Source organism: Parus major, chromosome Z (genome assembly GCF_001522545.3).
Source record: "Parus major isolate Abel chromosome Z, Parus_major1.1, whole genome shotgun sequence".
Lineage (NCBI taxonomy): Eukaryota > Metazoa > Chordata > Aves > Passeriformes > Paridae > Parus > Parus major.
Genome location: NC_031799.1, coordinates 36434385 through 36460249, shown reverse-complemented (window position 1 = coordinate 36460249; position 25865 = coordinate 36434385). Strand labels below are relative to the sequence as shown.

The following is a 25865-nucleotide window of genomic DNA, read 5'->3' as shown; positions in this document are numbered from 1 at the left end:
TACCTTCCTCATCCTGCCCTCAGTTATCAAACAACAAGGGATTGACAAGGAATTCTGTCAAGCTCAAACAGAGATAGGGAAATCACATAAAAACAGGAATTGAGGAAAATGGACAGTAAAACACACAGATTTAAAGAAAAGAAACAGAATAACTAGTTGCACTTGCTAAAAATTAGGCTATCAAAAAAAAACGCAAACCTGAAAAACACTGCCAAAATGCAGACCCATCACTTAAACACACATATCACCCATCCAAATCTGACATTGCAATTTCAATCACACAAACATTTAACCAGAACCACTCATCACAAGAATGTCCAGAACCTGTCATAACTCACAGTGTTGCACAAAAATTTGTTAGTGTATTACACCCTGTGTTAAGTCTCAGTGTAAAATGGTTTGCTCTGCTGAAGCCAATGAAGCTTCACAATTTATTTCAGGCAAAATTCTTAGCATGAGCACACAATCTATATAAAAAGATTGGTATCAGACCATCAGGGAATAGACAAAACAGATATTTGGGAAGTAGTAATATGAGCTTCTGGTATCTTCTTTCCTTCCCTTTTTGCATCCCTTAGAAGAAACCCTAGGTGGGGGAGAGCTGGGTATTCTTTAGTCTAAGCTGGTACTGGTTTCTCTAAAATGAATGATTTATAATTCCATTTCCTAGCTGAAAGAACAAAAAGAAACCATTGCTTTTTCACAACCATCCCGTTTGGGACTAAGAAGACCTTTTGTCTAAGTGTAACTAACTCAAAAAACTACTCTGCAATACACTTAAAAAAAACACTCTCAGTACAGAGCACAACAGTAAAGCAAAGTTCATACAGTTGGAAATCTTGAAAAAAGAGTGGACAGAGATAATTTACCATAAGCAGGTCACATCCTCTTACACTTCCTTAATCAGTTAACAGGTCTGTTTCAAGTTAAGCTTTTACAGCTACGTCATAGCCATAAGAAAGAAAAGAGTAGAATGATGTAGTTATACCCTATAAGGGAAAGTTGCTCTTCTGTTTAATTTAGAGTGAGAGCTGAAATAAAACCTCTCCCTAACTGAAGTCTATTTTTACCTTCTTCACAACAACTTTACCTTAATGTTACTTATCATCAAACATTAATACTCTAAAAGCTTTGACTTGCAGTGGGCGATGCTGAGAAATGTAATTTGCCTGCCTGCCCTTAAGAATATCCACCCTATTCTTTAACAGAACATTTTTACTGTAGCGCAAAAGAAAAACATACTGACTCATGGCTGGCTGAAGTCACGTGAAGAGCTTGGAAGCTCACACTGCACACCACAGCAGTGTTGCACTGCCAGAACCTGGCTGGATAGCACCAGACAGACCACTCGTATGAGTTCACAAATACTGGCTGCTGCCTCTAAATCAAGCCCTCAGCTGCCTACAAAGCTATTTGCTTGATTATACTATAGCATTCTGCATCTCCTTCAGTGAGTAATCAGTAAACAATAACTGCCTTCAGGTCTCTAATTTAATCTCCCCCTTGTAAATTACCGATTAATTCTAATAAAGGCATTCAGAATCACACACCTAGGTTGCACATTGCAACCTATAATAGCATGTTCATCTTGCCACACTTCTGCAGCTACTGAATAATGTCACACACTCCCACTTCACCACTGCTACATTTTGGAAACAACAGTTTAAAATCCTAATCTGTAAGAGTCACCTCCTCCAACATCTCCTTTGAGAGGGTGGTCTTCACTTACACTCATGACAAAAAAGTGAAAGGATACAGATTATGTCTAACTTCAGTGTAGCAACTTCTGAACTGCAAAAGCATTAAGAAAGTGGGTTCTGATGGCTTTAAAGCCATCTAGATTACTTTATTCCTTAGTAATTTAAAAAAGGGATTCCATGACAACTTTTAAATCTTTTCCTTAACCTGAACATAAATGGCCAGCAGAAATATACTTTCTTATCTTACTCTATTTCCTCCTGCTTAATGTATGTTAAGGTATAGTACTCCATCTGGAGCTATAAGGACATGCAGGAAAAAAAACTAGCACATGCTAGTTTTAACAACATAGATGCAAGCAAATAACACTGCAGTGCAGCTCCAGAAGTATTTCTGTTGCCAAAAAACTCCCTTTATGGAAAGCATATTTTCTTAACACTCAAAAAAATAAATCAATTATATGTCTAGCTCTAGTTCATACAGCTGGGAAATAAAGATTTTAAAATTAATAAACACTCACTGGTGAAATGTTTCTGAACTTTGCGAAAATTTTATATTTCAAGCTGTTTTTTCACTAAGTCTTTAGGGGACAAAGGCAGCACACTTCAGACACTGAACTGTCATTAGATGAATTACCATTTAATGACAGGTCACATATGTCCCTAGTCTAGACTACTGTGAAAGCTGTAAGTTAACATTGAGAATTAAACATCACACACTTCCCTAGTGCCGTATCTTCTTACAAACTCAAATGTCATACCAAGTTCATCAAAAGGTAGCCTAAACCTTAGAGGCGTTTTCAACAAATGTGGGCTGATTCATTGTTATGCATTAAGATCACATAAAATTTGTGAACTTGATGCAATACTTGATGAAACCTGGCATATTCAACTGGGTGACATTTGTAGACCTTCTGAAAACAAGTTTAAAATAATGATGAAGTGCTATGAACTCACAGTTGGACAATGAAGAACAGAACTATACCAGTTGCATATCAGCAATCTAAACTTTCAGACAGATGCAGCCATCAATGCTATCATCTCTGCTCAATCAAGAAATCTTCCTACAAATGATCAAGCTTGCTCTAGGAAGGAAACTCCTAACAAACTATGAATATGATATAGACATCTAAACCCAGCAAGTATTCTGCAGATGTACAAGCTTACTCCAATTATTTTATTCTATTTTGCTTCCTCCACCTGGTACTGTAAGTGTGAGATTTAACAAGGATAACTTCAGGAAACAGAACCTCTACTGCTAGAGGAGCATGCCGTAACTCAGGAAAGATGCAGTGTGTTAAGACCATCCACAGTGGACTTACCCAGCATTCAGAATTTTACCAGTAATTTACTCCTTCCATGGCTGCCTGGTGCCTCATGACAAATTCTGAGCAAGTGCTGCAGTGTTGTTTTTTCTTTTATTTTCAACTGTGAATCACCCCGAATTTCACAAAGAATGAGAAACTGGTTGCCACTATCCCAGGTTCCCTAAGGGTTTTTTCCTCACATTTAGAGTATTTAACCACAAGTCACAGAAGACTTCAGGAAATAGCTCACCCCGTGCCAGTACAGCAGTTCTGGAGACAACATAATTAGCTCTGGCATCCTTCTTTATAGACACAGGCATGCCCATTTTTTCAGCAAATCCTGCACTACACACATCCCATACTCAGGTAACGCATTGTTCAGGACAATCTGGAACCCAGCGTCTCACAGGCAAGGTCAGAGATCAGTCAATTCCAAGAATTCCCTGTTCTTGATGTATGGCTGTGTCAACTGCCAGGAAGCAACAGGGCCCAGACATTCTGCTCCACAACAGTATACTATTATCTAATTAGTAGCACATAGCTGCCACTGCAAATTGATTCTCCAAAGCCATCATCTTGAACAATTAGTGCCAACCTACCAGTTTAAAGCAGAAGAAAATGGGAATTCAGTGGAGATTGCAATCTTGTTTTGGCACTGCAGGAGCAGATCCATGCTCTTGCTTGTGACTATGACTGCCTGAAAAATGGGAAGTCCATGGTTTTCCAGCCAACCTGAGTTCCCACTTTACAGCATAAAGGCAAAAGTAAAAACAAATTAATATGCCTGGAATACAAAGTTTAAAGAAAGTTACTGTAAGGCAGGGAAAATGAAATGTAATATACCCTTGGTCTTACTTATATTTCTGGTTTGGCTTCAAGGTTGCTTTATTCTCTTCAGATAGGAGATGACCAAATCAGGGAAACTACCGAGATATTTCATGCAGCTTTCCAGATTTAAGCTCCACCTTCGGAATGACTTTTCCCCAAATTCCCGCAGAGTTTACTTAAGTATTTTCTCCATTTAGAGACCTGTCCTCTCCTTTGAGATCCCCAAGTCTGTACATTTGGTATCAGAAGACACAAATTTTGGATGTTTTTCCAGGAATACATGACAGCTACAGACTTGTTTTTCCTTAGCAAAGGTATTTTGGAAATGTCGATATTCCTTTTTATTGTCAGAAGGCCAAACAATGACCTATTTATTTCTAAAGATCTAATCTCTGACCTTATACTTATCTTCAAAACACATTTTCATCCCATGTATGAAATAATCTATGCAGATTGATAGGAAGAGGCTTAAACTCCCATACAGACCCTTTATAATATATATGCTAAAAATCACGAAGTAAATTAACATACCAAAGGAGAGTAGTGAGTGTGGCTTTCCATTATTTCTCAACAGAAAGCAGCCGTAAGACTAATCTTTATTATTATTGTTGTTCTTGATGATGTCATTATTTCCTTGAAAGGATGAAAGAGCATCTCAAAGGAATGAATAAATACAAATACATGTGACAGTTATTTTTCCTGCAGAATCACCTAGTCTTCAAAAAAGTAGTAATGCAAATACTCTTTTTCAGCACTTGCATACACCATCGCTACAGCTGTCACTGGCCCTGATGCAAATGAGAATGGAAAAACATCCGTTCCACAAGAGCACAGTAAGATTTCAGACAACCATCCCTTATATGCATCTTTTTAAGTCCCTCAGTGAATCAAAACATTAAAGCTTCTTGATTGCTGTCAAAACCTTGGAATTCTCTTCCTTTCAGGTGCCCATACTCAGACAGTGACTTTCTGGAAGGGTTGTCTTAAGCAGCTGCACATCCTTCAGAATTAGATAGTACTTCTGACATAAATCAGTATCCCCCACAACAGGTTTGTTTTTTTTCCTGTCTCTGGTTTCTGACCTGTTTATTATTCCTTGACTTGTCTCTTTCATTCAACATAAGACATTCCTTCTCAAATCTCCTTTGAAGTCAGTCTTCTCCCACATATACAATTCCCACTGTTTGACATTAATATTTGGCTTTATTCAGTTTAAAATTACTGGCCATTAGAATGTCAAATACTCTAAACAATCTGCTCTGGATCATTGGATCATCAAGACATATATCAGCACCTGCTACCCTGTTTACTCTCTCATTCACTGCATTTTTCACCGTTTCCCATTTATGTGCTCTTCACAGTTTCCTATTCCACTTTATCACATTTATTTACATTCTAGTATAGTCCACTCTTCATTGTAGCTGGCCAATCTTTTGAATTCATACCTTCTTCCATTAGCGTTATTCCACTTGAGGAATCCTGTTCTTCATTTAATATAAATAGTTTCTCACTTGCATTGCATAAATTAGCATAAGGATGTGTTTATTACACTTCTTGCACAATTGTCAGAATCCAGAATATTTCTAATACTTGTGCTGATTGCCACATTGCTGCTACTTCTTCCTTTCCTGTACTTTCCACGTTCCTGTACTAGGCCAGTTTGATTTTGAGCAAATTCTCTGTCACAATGGTGCACCTATACAACTATCCCATGCCTTTGAGTTTTGTCTTTGTATTTCTGTTTGTTCTGCGATGTGACATATGCAATGCTCCTTCTAGACTGCAATCAGCTTGTACTTAAAGCCTGCTCATGTCTGCATGTGTTGTTATACTTTTGAAACATAAGGAAAATACACTCTTTTGTAAGCATTTATTTCAGATATATTATATATTATATATATATTATAGTTTCTTGTCTTAGGTCACCTTCTTTACCATTTTACCTTCAGATGAAACTTCTACCCCTGCATGTACCTCTTCCACAAGGTGACATTTATAGCTAGCCTTCAACCTTCTTGACTACCTCCGAAAAGCTGCCTTCTCACCACCACTACTTTCACAGCATTCTTCATTTACTTTTACAGCTTTTGTCCTGCCACTGCTTGTGAGTAGAGCAGTACCTCTCTCATCCTCCAGCCTGTTTCTGTTTATGGTTCTCCTGACTGCACTCCAGCACCAGACACACCTTTCAGCATTCCTCCATCCTACACATCCTCTGCAGCAGTGCCCCTTGCCCATGACACAGGTAGTAATGGTGAAATGTTCACCTGCAAATATAACGTAAATTGGTATTTAATTGGTATAAATTGATAATAGTTCCAACTGTTGAGACTCTCACCTCCTAAAACTTTCATTTTAGTCACTCAGTGTGAAGAGCAACACTGCTACAAGTTAAACTGTTCATTAAAACTCATGAGATCATGCAGAAGTGCTCTAAAACAGGTAAAACTCTGCATGTAACCAAACACTGAAACAAAGGAACAGCTGCCCTGTATCAATGCAGACAGGGTTGGGAGAAATGCTCAGAGCAAGAAAGGAAAAGTCCTTCTTCCACACAGACCAACTTCTACGGCAAGCAGTATCTATTTCTGCACCCGTGTTACCTTCATATCTCCTAAATTACATAGGCTTCAGGCAATAAGACAGTCAAAGTACACAAACATGATCCAGGATTTGCAGTGATGTCTACAGCAGAAGTAGAATCCAGCATTAATATTTTCTGCTTAGGTGCCTTGATGTCACATGGATTTATGCCAATCCAAAATGTTTGTAATATTGTAGTTTTATTATATTTATAAATAATGGCAAAAGCATCACCCGCCAGTCAAGGGAGGGGATTGTTCCACTTTACTCTGCACTGGCTGCACCTTGAATAAGGCATGCAGCTTTGGGCACCACAGTATAACAATGATATTAAACTATTAGAGACCATCCAGAGGACAGCAACAAAGACAGTGAAGGGTCTTTAGGGGAAGCCGTATGAGGAGCAGCTGAGCTCACAGGTCTGTTCAGCCTGGAGGAGACTGAAGACAGACCTCATCACCTACAACTTCCTCATGAAGAGGAGAGGCAGACACTGATCTCTCCTCTATGGTGATCAGTGACAGGACCCCTGGGAACAGTCTGAAGTTGTGTCTAGGGAGGTTTAGGTTGGGTATTAGAAAAAGGTTCTTCCCCCAAAGGGTGGTTGGGCACTGGAAAAGGACCCCCAGTGAAATGGTCAGAGCACCAGCCTGACAGGATTCAAGAAACACTTGGACAGTGCTCTCAGGCACACAGCGTGACTCTTGGAGATGGTACAGTGCAGGACAAGTAGCTGGACTCGATCATCCTTGAGGGTCCCTTCCAATTCAGCGCATTCTGTGATTCTGTGATACATGCACAATAGTCTAAGAAAGATGCTTACTTACTACCACTCTAAACTGCAAACTCTTAAAACATATTACATAGACCACAGAGTCAAAAACTGCTCCCAGCTGGAGGGTACAGTATATCTGTTTACCAGGTGAAGAGCACATAAGCATAATGTGTTCCAAAACCTGTTTCTAAAAATTAGAAGAGGCAAGACTGGAGAGGAGAATAAGAGATGAATATGCAATAGACTATTCACCCACCTGGCTGGGTAAAAAAAAAAAAAAAAAAAACAAAAAACAGACAAACAAACAAAAAAACCCCATATGAGGTTGAAGACCACAGATTCACAGATTTGGAGGAAATGCTGTAAATAATGCTTCAGTAGCATCTGGGGCACCAGATTCATGTTTTTTTCCTTTCTCTAAGGAAAAATTATTCCAGTCTCATAGAAGATACCATATTTACCATATTAAGCCATCTTAAAGAGGAAAATCTCCACCTTACCTATTTGTGCTGTTCCAATTTTTGCTGTAATTGAACACTCAGTGAAGCAGGAGCAGGACCCAGCTGTCTCACTACACAAATAAGCATCACAGCTTCTTAGCTAGAAAGACTTTCCTGCTCTCTGACCCAAAAGCACATTTGAATATTCTATGCCAAGGAAGGCAACTCAGACAGGAAGAACCAAGGCAAGCCCACATCTGTACACCATACAGGACCAGCAGTTAAGATGCTGACATGCAAGACCTTGGTTCAGACCCATGCTCTGCTTCTAAAAGAGCAGCTCCTCACATGCATGATGCATATGCGTCACAGAGATGGTTCACCTAAGACCACAAAATCAGTTTACTCCACAGTATGACCCTGCTTGCTAAAAGGTCTTGCTTTTGCCCCCGAACCCCAGTGAACTAAGTCCCCAGTGTTTTCTAAATAGTCACTGGAGATGGAAGGGGATGACTGTATGGGGTAATTTGCAGTGGGAACCTAATTTAGCCTCCTGAAACACTTCCTGGAAGAAGTGCATTCTACATTGTGGAGAGTAGCCAGTTGAGTTAAGTGCCTTTGCTACACAGTTAGTAGGGAGTTGCCAGATTTTAAATGGCAAGGCCTGGACAGTCCCAGACATGATTAGTAGGTCCAGTGGATGAGATCCAGAGCACATGCTGTGGAAAGACCTCCCAGCCCATGCCCGGTAAGTCTGACATGCCCAGTATGTGCACATGATTTATCCGCATATGCTTGCCGTGCCGTCTGGCATTCAGAAAAACAGACAGTTGTTGCAAAAGAATTGGAAGTCACACCCTATACACTCTTCACATGCATCTTATTGTGCAATGTGGGGTAGTTGTGCTCCATAAGATACCTGCTGAATGCAGCTTTACTTAGTTTCACAGGCATGGTTAGGAAATTAAAAAGGTAAAACTAATTGCATTTACATCTAAAACTGGAAGGTTTCTTTTGACTCATCTGTCAAACCAAGAGGAAAAATAGGTAGCTTTCCCAGCTTCAACGACAGCTCTGTGAACAGATCCTTCCATGAGGAGCTCAGAGGTGTTTGTCATTTCACTGTTGTCTGTTTCAGCAATAGATTGACTTAACTTTGATTAATTAACTTTCTTTTATTTATACATTAGACGACCGTATACAATGAACTATATATCCTCTACTAATCCACAGCAGGAGCTGCAACTTTTTTTGCATGAGGAGGTTCATTCCAAAGCAAAATTATCTAAAACGTTGTAAAAGGCTCCTTCCTGAAATACTCAATTTTAGCTCCCACTTACGTCAATGTATTTAGTATTCATACAGAATGAAAACACATGAAAGGCAAAAAAACTGCAAGTCAAAAACACATCAAGTAATCAAGCAATAAGCCACATCCCTTCCAAACTTAAAAAAAGGCAGGAAAATGCCTGAATCAAGGTTCCTTTTATCCTTCACATACATACTCTTAAACTATGCTGGTGAAACACTAACTCCATTCATTTTTATCACTGACTTTACATAGGCCAGAATCCCAGCCTCAGCTTCCCCCTGAAATAAAAATCATCTAACTACCTTGCAAGATCCAGACTAGATTTCTTTAGCAAAGTAAAGTTCAAGTTACACCACTCAAAGATTACAATCTCTCAAAGTGCCTCTGAAAATACCTTGGACACCTTTGGCCTGCTTTCTTCCATTTTATGTTACTTCTGAAGAAAAAAAAAAAACAATCTCATTACTTCAGACCTTGTCTAGGAAAAAAAGAATATTGGCCTGAAACCTGATCTCCAAGAATTTATCCTAACAATGAAAACACAACACAGAAATATATATGGCTGAATTGGTATTAAAAATATTTAAGTTTCAGCTGTAGCTTCTGACAATGAACAATGCTCAATGTAGGTAATTTTCTTACAAGAAAGTAATAAAAAATAAATGCAGAATTCCATGTTGTGGCTCTTTTCCAGTAAGTCCACTACAACTGTGCAATGTGATCATGAGATGATTGTGGAGTTCAGCACTTTGCATGGAGGAAGCAGGGCAGAAAGTGAGATAATTTTAGCTTCTTCAAGGATCCTCTTGGAAGAATCCCACGGAATGGACCTTGCAGAGGTCCAAGAGAGTTGGTCAATAAATATTCAAGCATCACCTCCTCCAGGCTGAAGACCAGTGCATCCTGATGAATAAGAAATGGCCAAGACAGCTGCATAGATGAGCAAAAAACTCCTGTCAAAAGTAAAGCACAAGTAAGAGATACACAGAAAGTGAAAGCAGTAACAGGACACTTGGAACAAATAAAAAGATGCTGTCCTGATGGGATGCATTCACAAATGCTGAGGGAGCTGGGCTGTTTGCAGTCATCTTGGAACAGTCATGGTGATCAGGACAGGTGTCTGAGGACTGGAAGAAAGTAAATGTAACCCCAGTCTTCAAAATGAGCAAGAAGGAGGACCCAGAGAACTACTGGCCAGCCAGCCAGCGCCACCTTGATCCCATGGAAAGACGATGGAGTGGCTCACTCTGGAGGCCATCTTTATGCACATGGGCGCCAAGAAGGTAACCAGAATTAGTCAGCATGGATTCAGCAAGGAGGAATCATGCTTGATCAACCTAATTGCTTTTCATGATGGGACAACCACCTGGACGGATAGAGAAAAGCAGTTGCTATTGACTTCAGCAAGGTTTTAGATCTTGTCTCACATCATAGGCATGTTTAGGAAGCATGAACTGAATGAGTGGACAATGACTGGAAATGAGAACTGGCTGAATGGCAGATCTCAAAGAGCTGCAATCAGTGGCACAAGGTCTAATTGGAGGCTTGACATATGTGGTGTTCCCCAAAGGTCAATACTGGGCCCAGTGTTGTTTAATATGTTCAGCAGTGACTGAGACAAAGAGAAGATGCCTCCTCAGCAGGTCACTGACAGCACAAAGCTGGGAGCAGGGGCCAATACCCCAGAGTGAAGAGCCTTGACAGGATGGAGAGATGGGCAGAGAAGAACAGTCTGAAATTCAACAAAGGCAAAAGCAGGTTCCTGCATTTCACTGGGGAAAAACCCCAGGCACCAGCTCAGGCTGGGGCAGATCTGTTGGAAAGCAGCTCTGAGGAGAAGGACCTGGGGCTCCTGGTGGACAACAAGCTGTCCATGAGCCAGCAGTGTGACCTGGTGGCCAAGAAGGCCAATGGTGGCCTGGGGTGCATTAGGAAGAGCACTGCCAGCAGGGTGAGGGGGGTGATCCTGTCCTTCTACTCAGCCCACGTGAGGCACAGCTGGAGTGCTGTGTCCAGCTCTGGGCTCCTCAGGACAACAGAGACATGGAGCTGCTGGGAGAGACCAGCAGAGGGCTACGAAGATGATTAAGTGACTGGAGCATCTCCTATACAGAGAAAGGTGGAGGAAGCTGGGCCTGTTCAGCCTTGAGAAGAGATCACTCAGAGGTGATCTTGTCAATGCATGGAAGTATCAGAAAGAATTATGCCAACAGGACAGAACCAGTCTCTCCTTGGTGGTGCTGAGCAATAGGACAAAGACGACAGGCACAAACTGATGTACAGAAAGTTCCACCTGAACACGAGGAATTCTTTACTGCACAGGTGACCAGGCGCTGGAACAGACTGCCTGGAGAGGTTGTAGAATCTCCCACGCTGGAGATATTCAAGAACCACCTGGATACAATGCTGTGCCACTGTGCTCTAGCAGACCCTTCTCAAGCAGGGAGGTTGGACCAGATGATCCCAGCAGTGGTCCCTTTCAAGGTGACCCATTCTGTGATCCTGTGATACTCTAATATTATGTTAAACAGTAGCTATGTAAAAACACAGAATCTCCATATACTCATTTCAGGACAGACAGCAGTTTGGTTTGTCTTTTGCAGTTTCTTTAAATATAGGTCCGCAACCAAACAGGAATTAAGATGCATCCCAATTATATATGATCATATATAATTTATCAGCAGTGATGTATTACATATATTTGGATAAAGAGATCTTCACAAACATAACAGCATCCTGTAGAAAAGCAGATTCACAACCCAAGTAGTAGAAGGTTTCAAGTCTCTACAGATTTATCTCTCCATTTCAAATGCATGTAAATTAGTGAATTTATACAATCTGCTTTGCTTTTTAAAGGACAATTTTTAAAGAGCAGTTTTTCAGAGGTAACAAGCTAAATATACTTGTGAAATCAACAACACACTAAAGCACTTTTAGAGTTCTTTGCTCCATTACCTGCAACACTTCTCTTGCTTGGGCAAGGATATCTGGATGACCACTTTAAGGGCCACACTCTTAGACAGTTGTGTAGTGACAAAAGACAAACATGGGAGAAAGAGAGAGGAAAAGATAGAGAGAGAGAGAGAGAGAGAGAGAGAGAGGATCCCTTTTTACTTTAAAATGAAAACTAAAATGGAGAAATCAGGCCCATGTTTGGTTACGTAAAATTTTTTGCTCAACAGTGCTAGGGATCTAGAATATTGCTAAGCTACTTTCTCTGTTATACTTGTCAGCATAAAAATAATGGAGAAAAAATAGAACCTGAGAAATCTGGAAAATGCCATCCTAAAGATATCACAGGCTGCACTGCCAAACCCTGTTTTCTCATTAGTATGGAAAAAAAATGGAAGTTTCTTGAAAACAATAGTTCAATACCAAATCTTTCATTTCAGTATATACATCCCAAACCTCCCTCAAAACTCTTGAGTGACCAAAGATATTGAGGGACAGACAGTGTTCTTATCACCCTGCCCATCATGGACTGCCTCCTGAAGGATGATGCTCTCTTCCAGCCCCGTGAGCTTTTTCGTCTCTGCCTGATTGAGACAGCCTGAGTGGAAACCCTCAGGAGCCTCATCAGTCCTCACAAACCAGAAGGACAACATCTAGAACAAGCCATAGAAAAGGTTCCCTGGGAGCAAAAAAAAAAGGAACATACACAAAATTCAGTGCTTTGTGATCCTGGAATATTTTTAGAGTCCAGAAATTACAAAACGGATTTTCACAGTGAATACTTTTAAATCATCTTAACCAATTAGACAGATTTTAAAGGAAGTTTGGGTTTTTTTTTAATAAAAAAAAAACCTACAAATTTCTAAAGGAAGCTATTACATCACTACTGTCCAAAATGCCTTTAATAATTTGTAGCCTGGTGCCTCATATTTTATTATACAATTCCAAGTCACCAGAAATAACTTCTCAATCCAGCCAAGTCATGCAATCATGCACAATGAGAAGCTGCTTTGAGGAGGAAGGGGCTAGAGGCTGAGGAGCCTTGTAGACAGTTTTATATGACATTAAATCTACAACAGTCTCAAAATCCAGAATAAAAAAGACTCAAAATACCAACAGCTCTGAGCTTCAATGAATTTTAACTTGCTTTTTTTTTTAGCACAAGCTCACATGACTTGTTAAATAATTTACTCTATAAATTACTTATCCTGTCTTACTTATTAACTATTCTAGAGTGCTTTATATAACTGCATTAGAAATTTATTTTGTGGTTGGAAATGTACGCAATACACAATCACCTCTCTTTTAATAGGCAAGAGCTTAAAAGTTGCCTACTATTTTGTTGGCAAGCCGTTCTTCCTGAAAAATACCAATTAATTTCAAACCTCATTCACCTGAATAATCATAAGTAAGCATATTAATGACTTGATGGCAGAACTGTGAAGCTAGGCCAGGAATATATTTGTCACTTTTAAATCAAAGTCTTTGAAGAGTCGTGTACACCGAGATACAACAGCAATACATTTTCCTTAATAAGAAAACATTACACTGGTCCTTTTACAAGAAGTCCTGAACACTCTAAAAATTATCATTAATTATGCTATTAATATTTTTGCATGAGTGATCTTGACAAGGCCTACTTATTTGCTATTGTGTCTACAATGCATGGATTTTACAAAACTAATAAACTCATTTTGCTTTTGTCACTCTTGGTCCTTGGCTATTAATGTATCGATGACTGATACCATTTATCCTAATGCAGGATCTCACTCCGGAATTCAATTTATCTCCAATAATACCAAAGTGATGAAACAATTATTACAAGTACAGTCTGTTATGATAAGCACCAGTACTTGCCTTCCACATAAAGACCAGCCCACATCATTATCTTAATCAACTGGGCAAATCTAAAATCTGTCTTATTTACCATAGCAGAGAACTATGCAAAAACAGCCAGGAAGGGAAAGAGTGAGAGAGATGACTAAGAAAGCACCAGGCATAAATACTCTTATGCCCTCCCACATCAAGTTTCAGCAGCTGGCCTTCATAGGGCTGATGCAGAAGAACCCTCTCCATACATTTGGATGCTGGATCCAAGCAGGAATCAAGAAATAGCTGGACAGGGATGAGATTACTTAGACTCTAAAGCACAATCCACCTGTGGACCAAAACAGAGGTGAAGCACCTGGGTGTTAAGTGGTGGATGCTGCTAGATACATAGTACCTCATCTCTGTTATTCTTGCTGCACCATCCCATCTTTTTCCATCTCTTAATGCCTAGTGGAAAACCCTGGCTGCCCACCCACATGCTGCCTGCTCGGTGCCATCCACCTAGACAACAGCCAATTCTCTGCACCACCATGGGCTTCATACAGCCCTGACCATGCAGTTATCCCAGCACTCCCAGTGCCTGTGGATAGGGTAAGGAACTTGATTCAGGACCCATGCCCCAGGAGCCAGTGGATGTTTCGCCTAGTACTGCAGGATCCACTCCTGTCAAGACCAGGACATTACCAAGAAGTAAAGGACTGATTTCAACAGATACTCAGGAAATACACGCAAATAAATTCTTCAAATTAATTGTCTTATGCTTATCACATGTTACTTATACCAAGAAAAATTCCACCAGAGACCAATGGAATGTCTCTGCAGAGCACATAAAAGAAGAGCCAGGCCTAAAGCTACACAAGTGAAATGCAACACCCCAAGTCTCTTAAATCTGTTTCATAGCTAGAATTAAGCAAGATCAGTGATATTAAAAATGGTTTGACAGTCTGTACCTACTTTATTAGAATTGCTCCTGTATGTACTTAGGGGTTACAGAGCTCACACAATGAAATAACATGACAGCTACTGCACTTCAATTTTTAATTTATGTCTATAAACTAATTAAAGGATCCCTGTGTTTTATGTTAAAAGCACACATGAAAAGACCATCTTAAATACGTGCAACAGCATCTCCTGAGAAATCCATTACTCAAAATTATTTTTAGATCCCCAAACACAACAATGTGCAATGTCACAGAATGATACAGTAAAAGCCAAAAAGAACTGTAAAGACAACTATGCTCAAAAAAAACCAGAAAAATTAGAGCCAAAAGTATCAGTGCCAAATGACTAGACATGTTCTAAGTTGATCATGGAAGAGAACATATTTATAATATGTCTTTTCTGTTCTGGCCTTTCAAACCACAGATTAAATTTTAGAGGAAAATTGCTCTGTTACTTCTAAACAGAATGCACTGGATAAAAAGGCTACCAAAGCCTATAAAAATGATCACAGATGCACAGCTCAAAGTAATGGTTTTTTTTCTATTTAAGCAGTCTACAGAATATTACACAAACATCTGAATCAATAACAGTTATAACTCAGAAAGACCATTTTTTTATCACAGGTCCTAAAAGAACTCTGAAAGGTAGGCCATACATAAGTAGTAGAATTGAATGCCTCCAGCTTTTCCCCCAAGCACATGGAGGGAAATGCAGCAAATTGACTTCAATGAACTGCAGGAATGTAGCCCAAAGGCTAGAATTTAATCTAAACTCACACCGTATTTCACAGTACTTTTTTTATTTATTCTAAAAGACACTGAAAAACAGAAGAAGGATGGAGAATACAAATAGTGAGAAATCGGTATAGATTTGGGGCAAATATGGTGGTATCTTTTACATTAAATGCCACAGAACGTAATTAAAAAACAGGGGTAGGGAAATACGAACAAAAAGGCTTGAAAAGGCTTTTTCCCGAGATCTATCATCTACACATCAGTGTCCAAAATTTTAATCTCTGCAAGAGATCTTCTTGCGTACGTAAGTGCTATGGTGCTCTGATCTGCGAAACGATGCAGGATTTAACACGAAAAGCTACAGAACTCCGACACAAAATACTGTCTTGGAGGCCAACGAGGATGAAAGCACCACATGGGAATGAGAGGAAAAAAAACTTTTTTCCTCACGGTTAATCAGGGTTCTCTTATTCCCTCCCAGTTGCTGATAAGCAGCAGTATGTTCATTCCTCTGCAGGTTTTGTATTTTTTCCTTCCAGCCACCTCCACTAAGAAGGTCAAAGCAGGTTCGCATTCCTATGGTTAGGGCATAAAAGGCAGTTTGCTGTCACTTTCTGCCGCATCTCTACCTTCACTTTTTTCTTTTTACTTTTTTCTCCTTCTTTCTTTTTTTTTTTTCTTCTTTTTGTGTACGAAAATAAAACAGGAGAAATCTGGGGCGAAGGAGAAGCCACCCACCAAAACTCTCAGTTCGCGGCGATAACTGAGGGAACGGAAGGAAAAAAAAAAAAAAAAAATAGAAGAGAAAAACTCCTCCGTTTCATACCTGCTGCCGCCGCAGAGGTGCGGGCTGAGCGGTGCGCAACCCCCGGCAGCAGCTGGGGCAAGGGTCGGAGGCGAAGCCTCAGCCCCGTCCCGCTCCCCGGCTGCCCCGTGGTCCCGCTGCAGCCGGCGCTGACCCCCGCCCCGGTCCCCGCGACCTGCATCGCGAACAATCAGGATTCATCATCTAAACGGGCTGGCAGCGGCAGCTCTTTAAGCCACGTCCAAGTGCAATCACACGGGGCTTTTAGGCTTCCAGCATCTACCCGCGGAGCAAGAGCCTCTAGGCGGGGGTCAGCTCCCTGCCGCCTCCGCCCGCAGCTTCCCCCTCTTGCTCCGGCCCGTCGCCCCCGCACCCGGCCCCGGGCCGTACTCACATCTCGGTAACATTGTCGCCCTCGGCGATCCTCTGCGGCACGGGGAAGGAGGCGATGCCCGGCGACGATCCCGTGCACCAGATCCGCCAGGAGTTGCACCCGCAGGACGCGGGGCAGCCCAGCGCGCCCGGCCAGCAGCCCAGCACCAAGCAGCACAAGCCCCACAGCCGCGCCAGGCCGGGCCCCGGCCTCCGCCGCCAGGACACCATGCTCACTCCAGCACTGCCCCGACGGCCTCCTCCTGCTCCCGCCGCCGCCGCTGCCGGGGCGCACGGCCGGAGGGTGCGCAGCCTTCCGCGCCGCGGGCGGGCACCCCGCGACCGGGGTTCACATGGGCGCGCCGCAGCCGCAGCCACGGGCGCCCCGCGGCGCTGACCGCCCCGGGCGGGGGCTGCGCGGGGCGGCGGGGGCCGGAGCTGGGCGCCGCGGCGGACAGGGGCGAGCGGGGCCTCCGGCGCGGCGCGGCACCTGTCCCTGGCCCCGCGGGCGGACAGCGGCACCGCCTGCTCCCGCGGCTGCTGCCGATGATGCTGCAAAACGCGCGGGGCGGCGGGGGCAGGTGCGGAGGCTGCGCTCCTATCTGCGGGGGCTCGGGCGGCCGCTGCCCGCCGGAGGGACGGCGAGCGGGCGGCGAGGGAGGCGCAGCGATCGGCGGCGGCGGCGGGGCTCAGAGCACCGCGCTCGCCCCTTTACGCACCGTCTCCTCCTCCCTCCAGCTGATAATAAAGCAGCTCCGGCTCCTGCTCCAGCCCAAGACGGGGAGCTGCCGGCAAAGTGACGTGGGGCTGACGCAGAGAGGGGCAGAAACTCCACAAAATGAGCCTGAAATAAAAATGAAAAAAAAAAAAAAAAAAAAAAAAAAAAAGACAAGGGAGGAGGGAGCGGGGGAAAGGGAGGGTGCCGAAGACCAGATACCAATAGGCAGGCTGCACTTGAGCTTTCAGCCTCGCACGTACATGTACACACACACACGCACTCATACAGGCGTACACGCACCCCGCGGGATGGGCAGCGCGCCGCCGCCTGCGCGGGCTCTGTGCCCTGCCGGGCGGACGGAGGCGCCGTGCCGAGAGGCACCTGGCATGCCCGCCAAGGCGGGAACTCGCTATCGGATGATAAACGGGGATGGTGCCGGGAACCCCGGGAGGCGACGGATGAGCGACCCTAAAGCGCCTTGTTTTCCCCTTGACAGCTCGGTCGCGGCTGCTTTTCGTTCTTCTTCCCCCACCCCCGGTTGCGGGTTTCCGCAGTGCTGCCGGTGCACCGGATCCCGCCGCAGTGCCCCGCGCTGAGCGCTCCGCAGGCGCCACCGCGCGTCCCGCCGCCGCCCTGCACCGCGGCCAGGCCCGCCGGGCCGTGCAGCCCCGGCGCACACCCCCTTGGCGCTGGGGGGACGGCACACGAGGCACCACAAGAAGTTATCATTTCCGTACATCGAGGCTGAGGCAAGTCTGAATGACATACGTGTGTCACGTACTCGCAGGTGCAAGAGCAGCTGATGTGGGATGCTCTTCCCTTGCCGTTTCTGAGATTGTCCTGGCACAGGACAGGTAGTCCTTCGTCTGTGACGACAATCTCTTCACTTACCACTTTACCATTAAGTATACAGATGTTGATGGCCCTTTCTTACCTAATTACCCAAACTGAGTGTTTTGAAATTACTAAATCAGGGCGAATTAAAGAAAACAAAGGTTACAGAATTCCTGTTACAAAGGTACAGAATGAACAGTTAATACAGTGTTAGAAGGTGCTTGGGAATAAGTTTGACATGACACTTACTGAAAGAAAACACACCCTATTCTACTTGCATCTGCTCAGGCTAACAGGAAAATCCACATCTTACCGGGTGGCTTTGTGGGCCTGGCATGGGTTGATTTCGCTTTAAAAGAACATCCTAACTAGGTAAGAAGGTCATATCCATACCTACCTGAGACACACTATACGAAAATAATGTAGCTCCCCATAAAGCAACAAATGCAGACTGCACAAAAAGACATAATCAAAAGTATTGTCAGTCGTGATATTTTTAAACCAAAGTTATTGGAGTTTTAATATACTGCCTCTCTATTAAGTTCAGGACTTTGTACTAAATAAAACAGAAGGAAGATGAAGAGAGTCCAAATGAATAACAAAGCAAATGATACTGCATAAAAACATGGAAGGACCTTTTGTCTACACCTAATAATTTTTATTTTTTTTTTTTGAAAGGCACTAATAAATTTAAAGTATTTGTCTAAACAAAACATTTATGGAAGGGTAGCAAGTAAGATTAAAATTTCACACAGAAATTTTCTAGAGGCAAAAGTTGGTGATTTTTAAAGGATTTGGAGGAAAGAAAGATTAATAGCATAAAGTACAATATGTTTCAAATTAGAAAATACCTTGAGAAAGAGTTTAATGCAAGATAGAAATAAAATTTCGAAAGCTGTAGACTGATGCAATACCTGAATGTTCTCTAGTTAAGTCTGCTTACAGCTTTGGAAGCTATGCTTTATACCCATTCTCTCTCCTGGAGGAACACAGACATCACCTCTTTAGGGCAATAAGTACCCATTTTAACTGTCCTAGTGATTTTATGACAACAAGCTCACATTTGTCTAATCATATACAGGCACATACTCAATATTATTCTTTCTCAGGCATCTCTGTTTTCTATGAATCTATGAAACTAAGGAGTTGTCAAAGGAGTTTAATATAAAACCATGCAGTTGGATCAAACTGGCTAATTAGATAATTCAATAGTGTTGAAAGAGTAAAGTTCCATAGCCCAGATCATACATTCATAAATCTGCAAATCAGTGTTAAATAAAGCTAGAAACAACACTTGGAAAAGGGTATTACCACTTGTTGTGGAAAACGTCAGTTTATATTTACTACAATTCAAAAGATTTTTCATAGGAATGTTGCTGAACTGTACTGTAATATTGTCTTAGAATGTTTGAGACACATTGATTTCTGCACAATAATGCCAAAAATTACCAGATGTGAAAATATAAAAAAAAACCAAAAAACTGTAAAATTACTGAATACTGTTAAAAATCCATTTTCCCCCTAAAATAAGTATTTTACCAAAACTGACTGGGGGAAGAATGTGGAAAGAAAAACTGAAAGTGTCATATTTTCAGGGCACCAGTGTTGTCAAAATGAAAGCTATGGAATGCTCCATCAAGAAATACCGTTGCTGGTTTAATGGGGGAAACAGCAGCTCTTTCTACAGGCACAGCTCCTGCTTTGAGTCTTTAAATTCTAGAATTACTAAAGGGTAGCAGAACAAAGAAATTCTGTGGTAAATCATGACTTCATTTTTATATACATAAGTTTTATTTCTATGTTTGCTGTGCAATTTTTTTTTTTTCAATAAAGTAGAAAAGAACTTAAAATACTCAAATACTTCCTATTAATCAGTACTTAAGGAAGAGCCACAATATGAATTGGTATTTAAGGAAGAGACGCAACTGAACCACTAGAGACAAGTAGGTGTCTGGTAATGCTACAAGAGCTAACATCATCCTGAAGGTGGTGAAATTATAGAAAAGAGCTGAAAATATTACAAAGCTATAGAGTGTGATCAGAGGGCTCGAAAATATGAATTGAGTCAAGACTGAAAGAACTCACTTTCTTCAGTCATGAAAGTCTGACAGGAAGTTCAATAACACCCCTGAAATACATAACAAGGACAGGTAGTATTTTGTTCCTTGTCTATGGGATAGGACAAGGAGTAATACACTTGATTCACAACAAGGCAGATTCATGTTTGACATTATGAAAACTTTTGAAAAGGACAGTTAAGCACACCAAATAGATCACTTCAGAGAACACTCAAATCTTGAGTAATAGAGCCTTCTCAGAGCAGGTGCGGTAAACATCTTCCAAGCTAGGTAGATGAAAGCAAATCAATGGCTTCCCAGAAATTCTTTTCCTTTGCAATACATACTTGTTGCCTATTTTTATTTTACTGATAAAGTTATGGGAGAACATTCATCTGAATATATTACAAGGAAAACCTGAAGATGCTGAAAACCTCAGTGTTTGCATGAAATCACAGTTCTAAAGCTGAATGTTTGATTACTTCATAAGTTTTGAAACTTTAATTCATACGCCATACAAGAATGTGTTGCAGCATAGGAATTACAGTAAATATCTGTAAAGATTTAAACAAGTATTTCTGCAGAAGAGGTAAGAGATGGAAACTCAAAGACTCCTTGGGAGAGTACTGTTATTTAGGTGGACAAATAAGAAATTATACCACAGTCTGGGAATATGAAAAGGCCATATGATTTGTGTGTGTGCTATGGTATCCTATCCCATCCAAAGGTGTGCAGAAAGACCAGTCCTACCAAAACTGTGCAGAAATAAACTACTTAAATTTTGCTTACATTTTGGGAATTTTTAGATCCTACAAGCTGAAGGGTTGGACAGTTCATGGGAACTTGTGATCTTAGCAGAAACATTTTGTTTTCCAGTGCAATATCCCAATTCCCATGAAACTTTTCAAATGAAGGTGTTCTTGCGTTCAAGCAAGAACTGTGGTCAGAGACACACGTCTATACCCTGACTCAGAGTGAGCCTGCAAACTCCAGTTGACAGCTTCTTGCTGACAGCTACACTGAGGTGTACCTGCTTCTCTTATGTGAGATCCCACATATTTTTCTTTAAATTAAGCCAAAATTTGGCTTCCATACAGCACTTTTCTGAATTTCCTTCAAACACGAGGCACTCTCTGAGTATTTTAGCCTACATTTTATTCTTTCCAGTGTTCCACCTATTTGCAGATTTATCTAGGTACTTTATCCTGGCTGATTTTGCATTTCTAATAATGGAAACATGTTTACCTTATCACTCTGGAGCGCTGCTCAGCCTTGAATGGCTTTAAAGTGAAGCTGAATCCTGCCACCTTGTGCTCAAGAAAATTAGCACATCTCTTTATTTTGGGAAGGAGAGAAGAAAGAGGAAGGGGGAAGGAAAACTTGGAGGATTAACTACCATGTTCCTATTAAAGAAGGAATTAATTGAGGACCTGAAGATTCAATTGGTTGGGTCAAGTTCGATATTGCCTGAGATGTCTACCGGAGATCTTCTCAAAAGGACGGTCACTCTCCTAGAGACAGTGTTCATGCCATGGACAGCCACTTTTCATATCCTCACAGGGTTTTTTGAAGCTGTGGCCTCCCCCATGGCCTGATGCAGACAAGATACTTATCCAGCCTCTCATCCCATAACCTCTGTCTGTTTGATGGCTCAAGTTATTAGTCACAGAATTATGGTTGCACTTGGTCACATTTGCTATGAGACCAGCACTACTTTCTTTTCATCAATAAGAAATCACATCACAGAGTAGAGGGAAAGACCCTTCTCATTTATAAAAAAAGTAAGAGTATTTTTTAGGGGGGTGGTAAAAGTAATGCATGTAAGGAGCCATGGATATCCCTTTTCTGCTGAAGTCTTAAGTCAGCATTCTTTTTTCCTGTCTGTCAGGATTCCACAAGTACCTTTCTGGTAATGTGTGAATGCAAACATCATCCTGAAGGTGGTAGAACTGGAACAGACTTGGAAAGGTATCGTCTTCCACCACGTGCTTAATTGTGCCTCCCCTCCTCCCCAGCTCTGCCTTCTCGTGTCCCCCCCCACCCCTCCCCTCCGCATATTGTCGCTGCGAGCTCATACCTCAGCATCAGTCTGTCTTATCCACCACTCCTGTGAGTCTCTGTAGCCAGACAAACAGAGCAGCTTGTTGATTCTGCAGCTATCCACTTACCACATTCTGGATGCCTGGCAGCAAACATAAATGGTGCGCTTACCTGTAAGCAGCAGACATTCCAAAGCAACTGATCAGCTCTAATGTTCTATTTTCCCAGGTTATTTCCAAGCAATGTTTGTTCAGGTTAAGTTTGTATCAATTGCACAATTTTCTCAGTTCATAGTAATTTCTTCCTCAGATAACTCAGCTGACTCTTTATATGTCTGTTTGCACATACATATTTTGTTGTGCAAATTATGCTTGTCTTTCTGATTACAAAGATTCAACTGATGGAAAACAGCAAGACAATAAAAATCAGACAGCCATTTGTTAGTTTTTTCCCTCTTTAAAACTGTAAGGATTTTTTGGCCATGTTGAGCCGATATTCTGAATCCTCCTTTAGAGTAGTCAGTGTAAAATAAGATTAAAAAAATATTTAAAAAAAAAAAAAAGACAAAGGAAGACCCCAAAACTCCAATTTCACTGGAGTCTCCAGTACATCCAAAATCATCTGAAAACTAGCTGGAAAACTAGCTTCATTTGGCACGTTACTGAGTTACTGCTGCTCTCATCATTTACATTCACATTGTGCATGGCTCGTGGTTATGGTTTTGGACTCCTTGTCCTTCTAGACCATAGGAAATACAGGGACCTGAAGAAAGAAAGCTCTGTAATTTATTGCTCGATAGATATAATTAAGTTTTTGATGCAGATATGCTTATCATGGCTGTGCTAGTTAGTGTTTCATTCTAACAGAGGGTAAATCTCATTATAAGGCCTCTTTCTCCAAGGGGAAATACTGCTTGTACAGTTGTGTTCATTGTTGACAGCACACAGAGGACACAGTAATTGTGTTCCAAAACTACTGATGATGTCTGAGCTTGCCTCTTGTCACAATGGCACAGATAACAGCCATGAGTAGTGATAAGCAGTCAAACCAGTAGAGACATAGAAGGTCAGAAATCAATTGCTTCCAACAGATTGATTTAGGACTGAGAGATCCTGATGGTTGGTATAGCAGCTGTAAATGGAGGCAATTATTCCACTTATGGATAATATACTGTGAATGCCTTGGTAAATCCAATCTTCATCTAACTGAAAATCACGTGTACAGGGCCATTGTTAATTTTTCTTTCCAAAAAAAAGAAAAGAAAAATTTCTTTCTCCTACTACAAATAGTTAAGATTATTTGTAGTAGAGATAATACTATGTAATTGTAATACTTGTTAGCAATTTCTGTTTCCTGTTTGACTCTTCCCATGTCTAGTTATATTTTACATAGCTTGTGCAGCCTCTATACAATAGAAGATTTTACACTATGTTTCTAAGACTGAGCAAGAAGAAAACAGGAGAACTTTTCTAAAAGACTGGTAATTTCTTCGCAGAACAATAAAATATTCTGCTCCCAGAAAATGTCCATTTTATCCCTTGTTTATGAAATAATCTCTTGATGCTGACAGAATTCATTGCCGCCCTCTGGCCTGACTTGAAAGAACATATTGACAAGTTTGCTGCAAAGTCACTCTGCTATCATTTGGAGCTTTCCTGTTCAAGATTATTTTCAGGTTATAGTCTAGCATGGAAGATATGAAGATCCCTTTAAGACTTTTTCTAGCCTTCTCTCTCCCTACATCCTCTCCCTGCCTCAACTACTTATAGAGCCACTCCCTTGCTGATTATTTTCTATGGCTTCCACAGCCTTTAGTGGCCACCAAGATGTTTTAATCTTTTTGTCATTTCCTTCAGAGTCTTCTCCTCTCCACAACACCTAGAACTGCCCACAAGGCATGAGGGACTCTCTTACATAATGTCCTGCAGGTTTCTATGGTACTTCCACTCAGTTTCCCACAGCAACCATACAGAGCAGGAGACATTTTAAGATGTACCATCATCCACTATAAATCCATCTCACAAGATTCAGATAACATTGTTTTTTCACATGATCATATCCAACTAAGACAGAGGCATCATTTGGTGTCAGTTTTCTGAAGTTCAGTAATATTGACTTGTGGTGTGACAACATCTGAGTCAAAGAAAGAGCTGATAGTCATCATTCTGGTAACAAGGAATGCAAAAAAAAAGTTTAAAATATGGAAATGTGTTTTTGAAAGTGTTAGTTTAAATCACTCTCTGTGGGTTTGGTATCATCCTGAAACATCTAGGTAAGGCAGGGTTGGATTAAGCACATTATGTACAATTTTGTGCAGAAACAATGCAGAACTGTTGACTGTTGTCAGTATTCACAGTCATTTAAGGTGAATTAACCTTACAACTTAGGTTCTGAAGCTGAAGTCGGTGCAAAATTCTGATCACCTTAACTGAAGCTTATCTATTATGCACAGCTTAGTCCTCAGCAGTTAAATCCTGTTTGGGTTGTACTTTTTTACTTTGGCCTTGTGTGCCATCTGTTAGCCTGAAATTATAATATAGCAAATGTCTATCTACTTTCAGTGGAACTTTCTTTAAGTTTTTGAATGGATTATCTTTCCTAGATGTATGAAAATTCTTGTTTGTCTATTCTATTCATGCCCAAAACACTTGAGTTTATCATCTTCCTGTGTTGCTTTTGTTGTTTGAGTGTTTTTTGTCAAAACAGCATTTGGGTGTCTAAGCTTTCACTAAATATATTTTCATTTCAACATTTCATCCAAGAATCACAGGGCAAAAAATGATCTTCTATCAAAGTTGCCAACATAAGGTAGTTAATACTTGTTTTTCCTCCATCATTTGCAGTTTTATTATTCACCTGAAGAACACCATCTCTCTTCAGAGGCTGCTGCTTTTACTTTCATTTACATAGGCAATGTTTTTTGGGATCTGTTCCCATCAGCAGTACCTCCTAATGGCTTCTCTTTCTTCCAGGGCCACTAATCTCAGATACCACACCTATGACAGACATGTCATAGGGCTTCTTCTAAGCTTTTTAGATAAATACAAACATATGGTTGAGGTAACTAACAACACCAGTGGCACATCAGCAGCACCATTTAGGGTTTTTCTAGATCTTTTATCTCTTCAGCCATTTCAGAATTTAGTTCAACCCAGCTGAAGAGACAAGCAGATGAAATAACAGATGAACTCACCCGTTAATAGGGGAAAGAAACACAGTGGATTCATTGCTCCCCACACCAAAGAGATAAGGTTGGGATTCCACAGGTTTAACTTATTCCTTACAAGTACCAGTGAACACTTACCTCTGCAGCAAAATATTCTCTGATTTTGTTAGTAATTTGGTCCCACACCTAGAAAAGAAGATGAAAAAAATCCAGAAGTTTGATAGCAAACCTCATACATGTTTATATCAAACAAGCACAACCTTTCCTAGCTGTGCCCATTTTAATCTGCTTGTGGAGATCTCTGCTGAAGAATTACTATCTTCTGAAGAAAACAGATTTTCCTTTGCAGCAGCAGACTTTAGTGTCAGGATTTATCTTACTACATGTAGAATTTCACAGCATAAATCTGTGTTTCTTTAATATTTAGTTGGGAGAGATGGACAATGTTTGAAATATCTCACCCTACAGTTAAG

General features: G+C 41.2%; 1 protein-coding gene across 7 annotated transcripts in view; it reads right to left on the bottom strand.

The window, feature by feature from the left end:
• The window catches only part of NTRK2 (neurotrophic receptor tyrosine kinase 2), a 198518-nt gene extending 181175 nt beyond the window's left edge, over positions 1–17343 (bottom strand). For 2 of the 7 annotated variants that reach the window (XM_015652983.3, XM_015652984.3), the window contains exon 1: positions 16600–16899. In XM_015652983.3, the coding sequence (XP_015508469.1) occupies positions 16600–16808 (209 nt within the window). In that variant the 5' untranslated portion in view covers positions 16809–16899. Of the gene's footprint in view, positions 1–16599 lie in introns of all 7 variants that reach the window. The other 5 variants (XM_015652981.3, XM_015652985.3, XM_015652980.3 and 2 more) reach the window with 4 other exon arrangements.
• Between the last annotated feature and the right edge of the window lie 8522 nt (positions 17344–25865).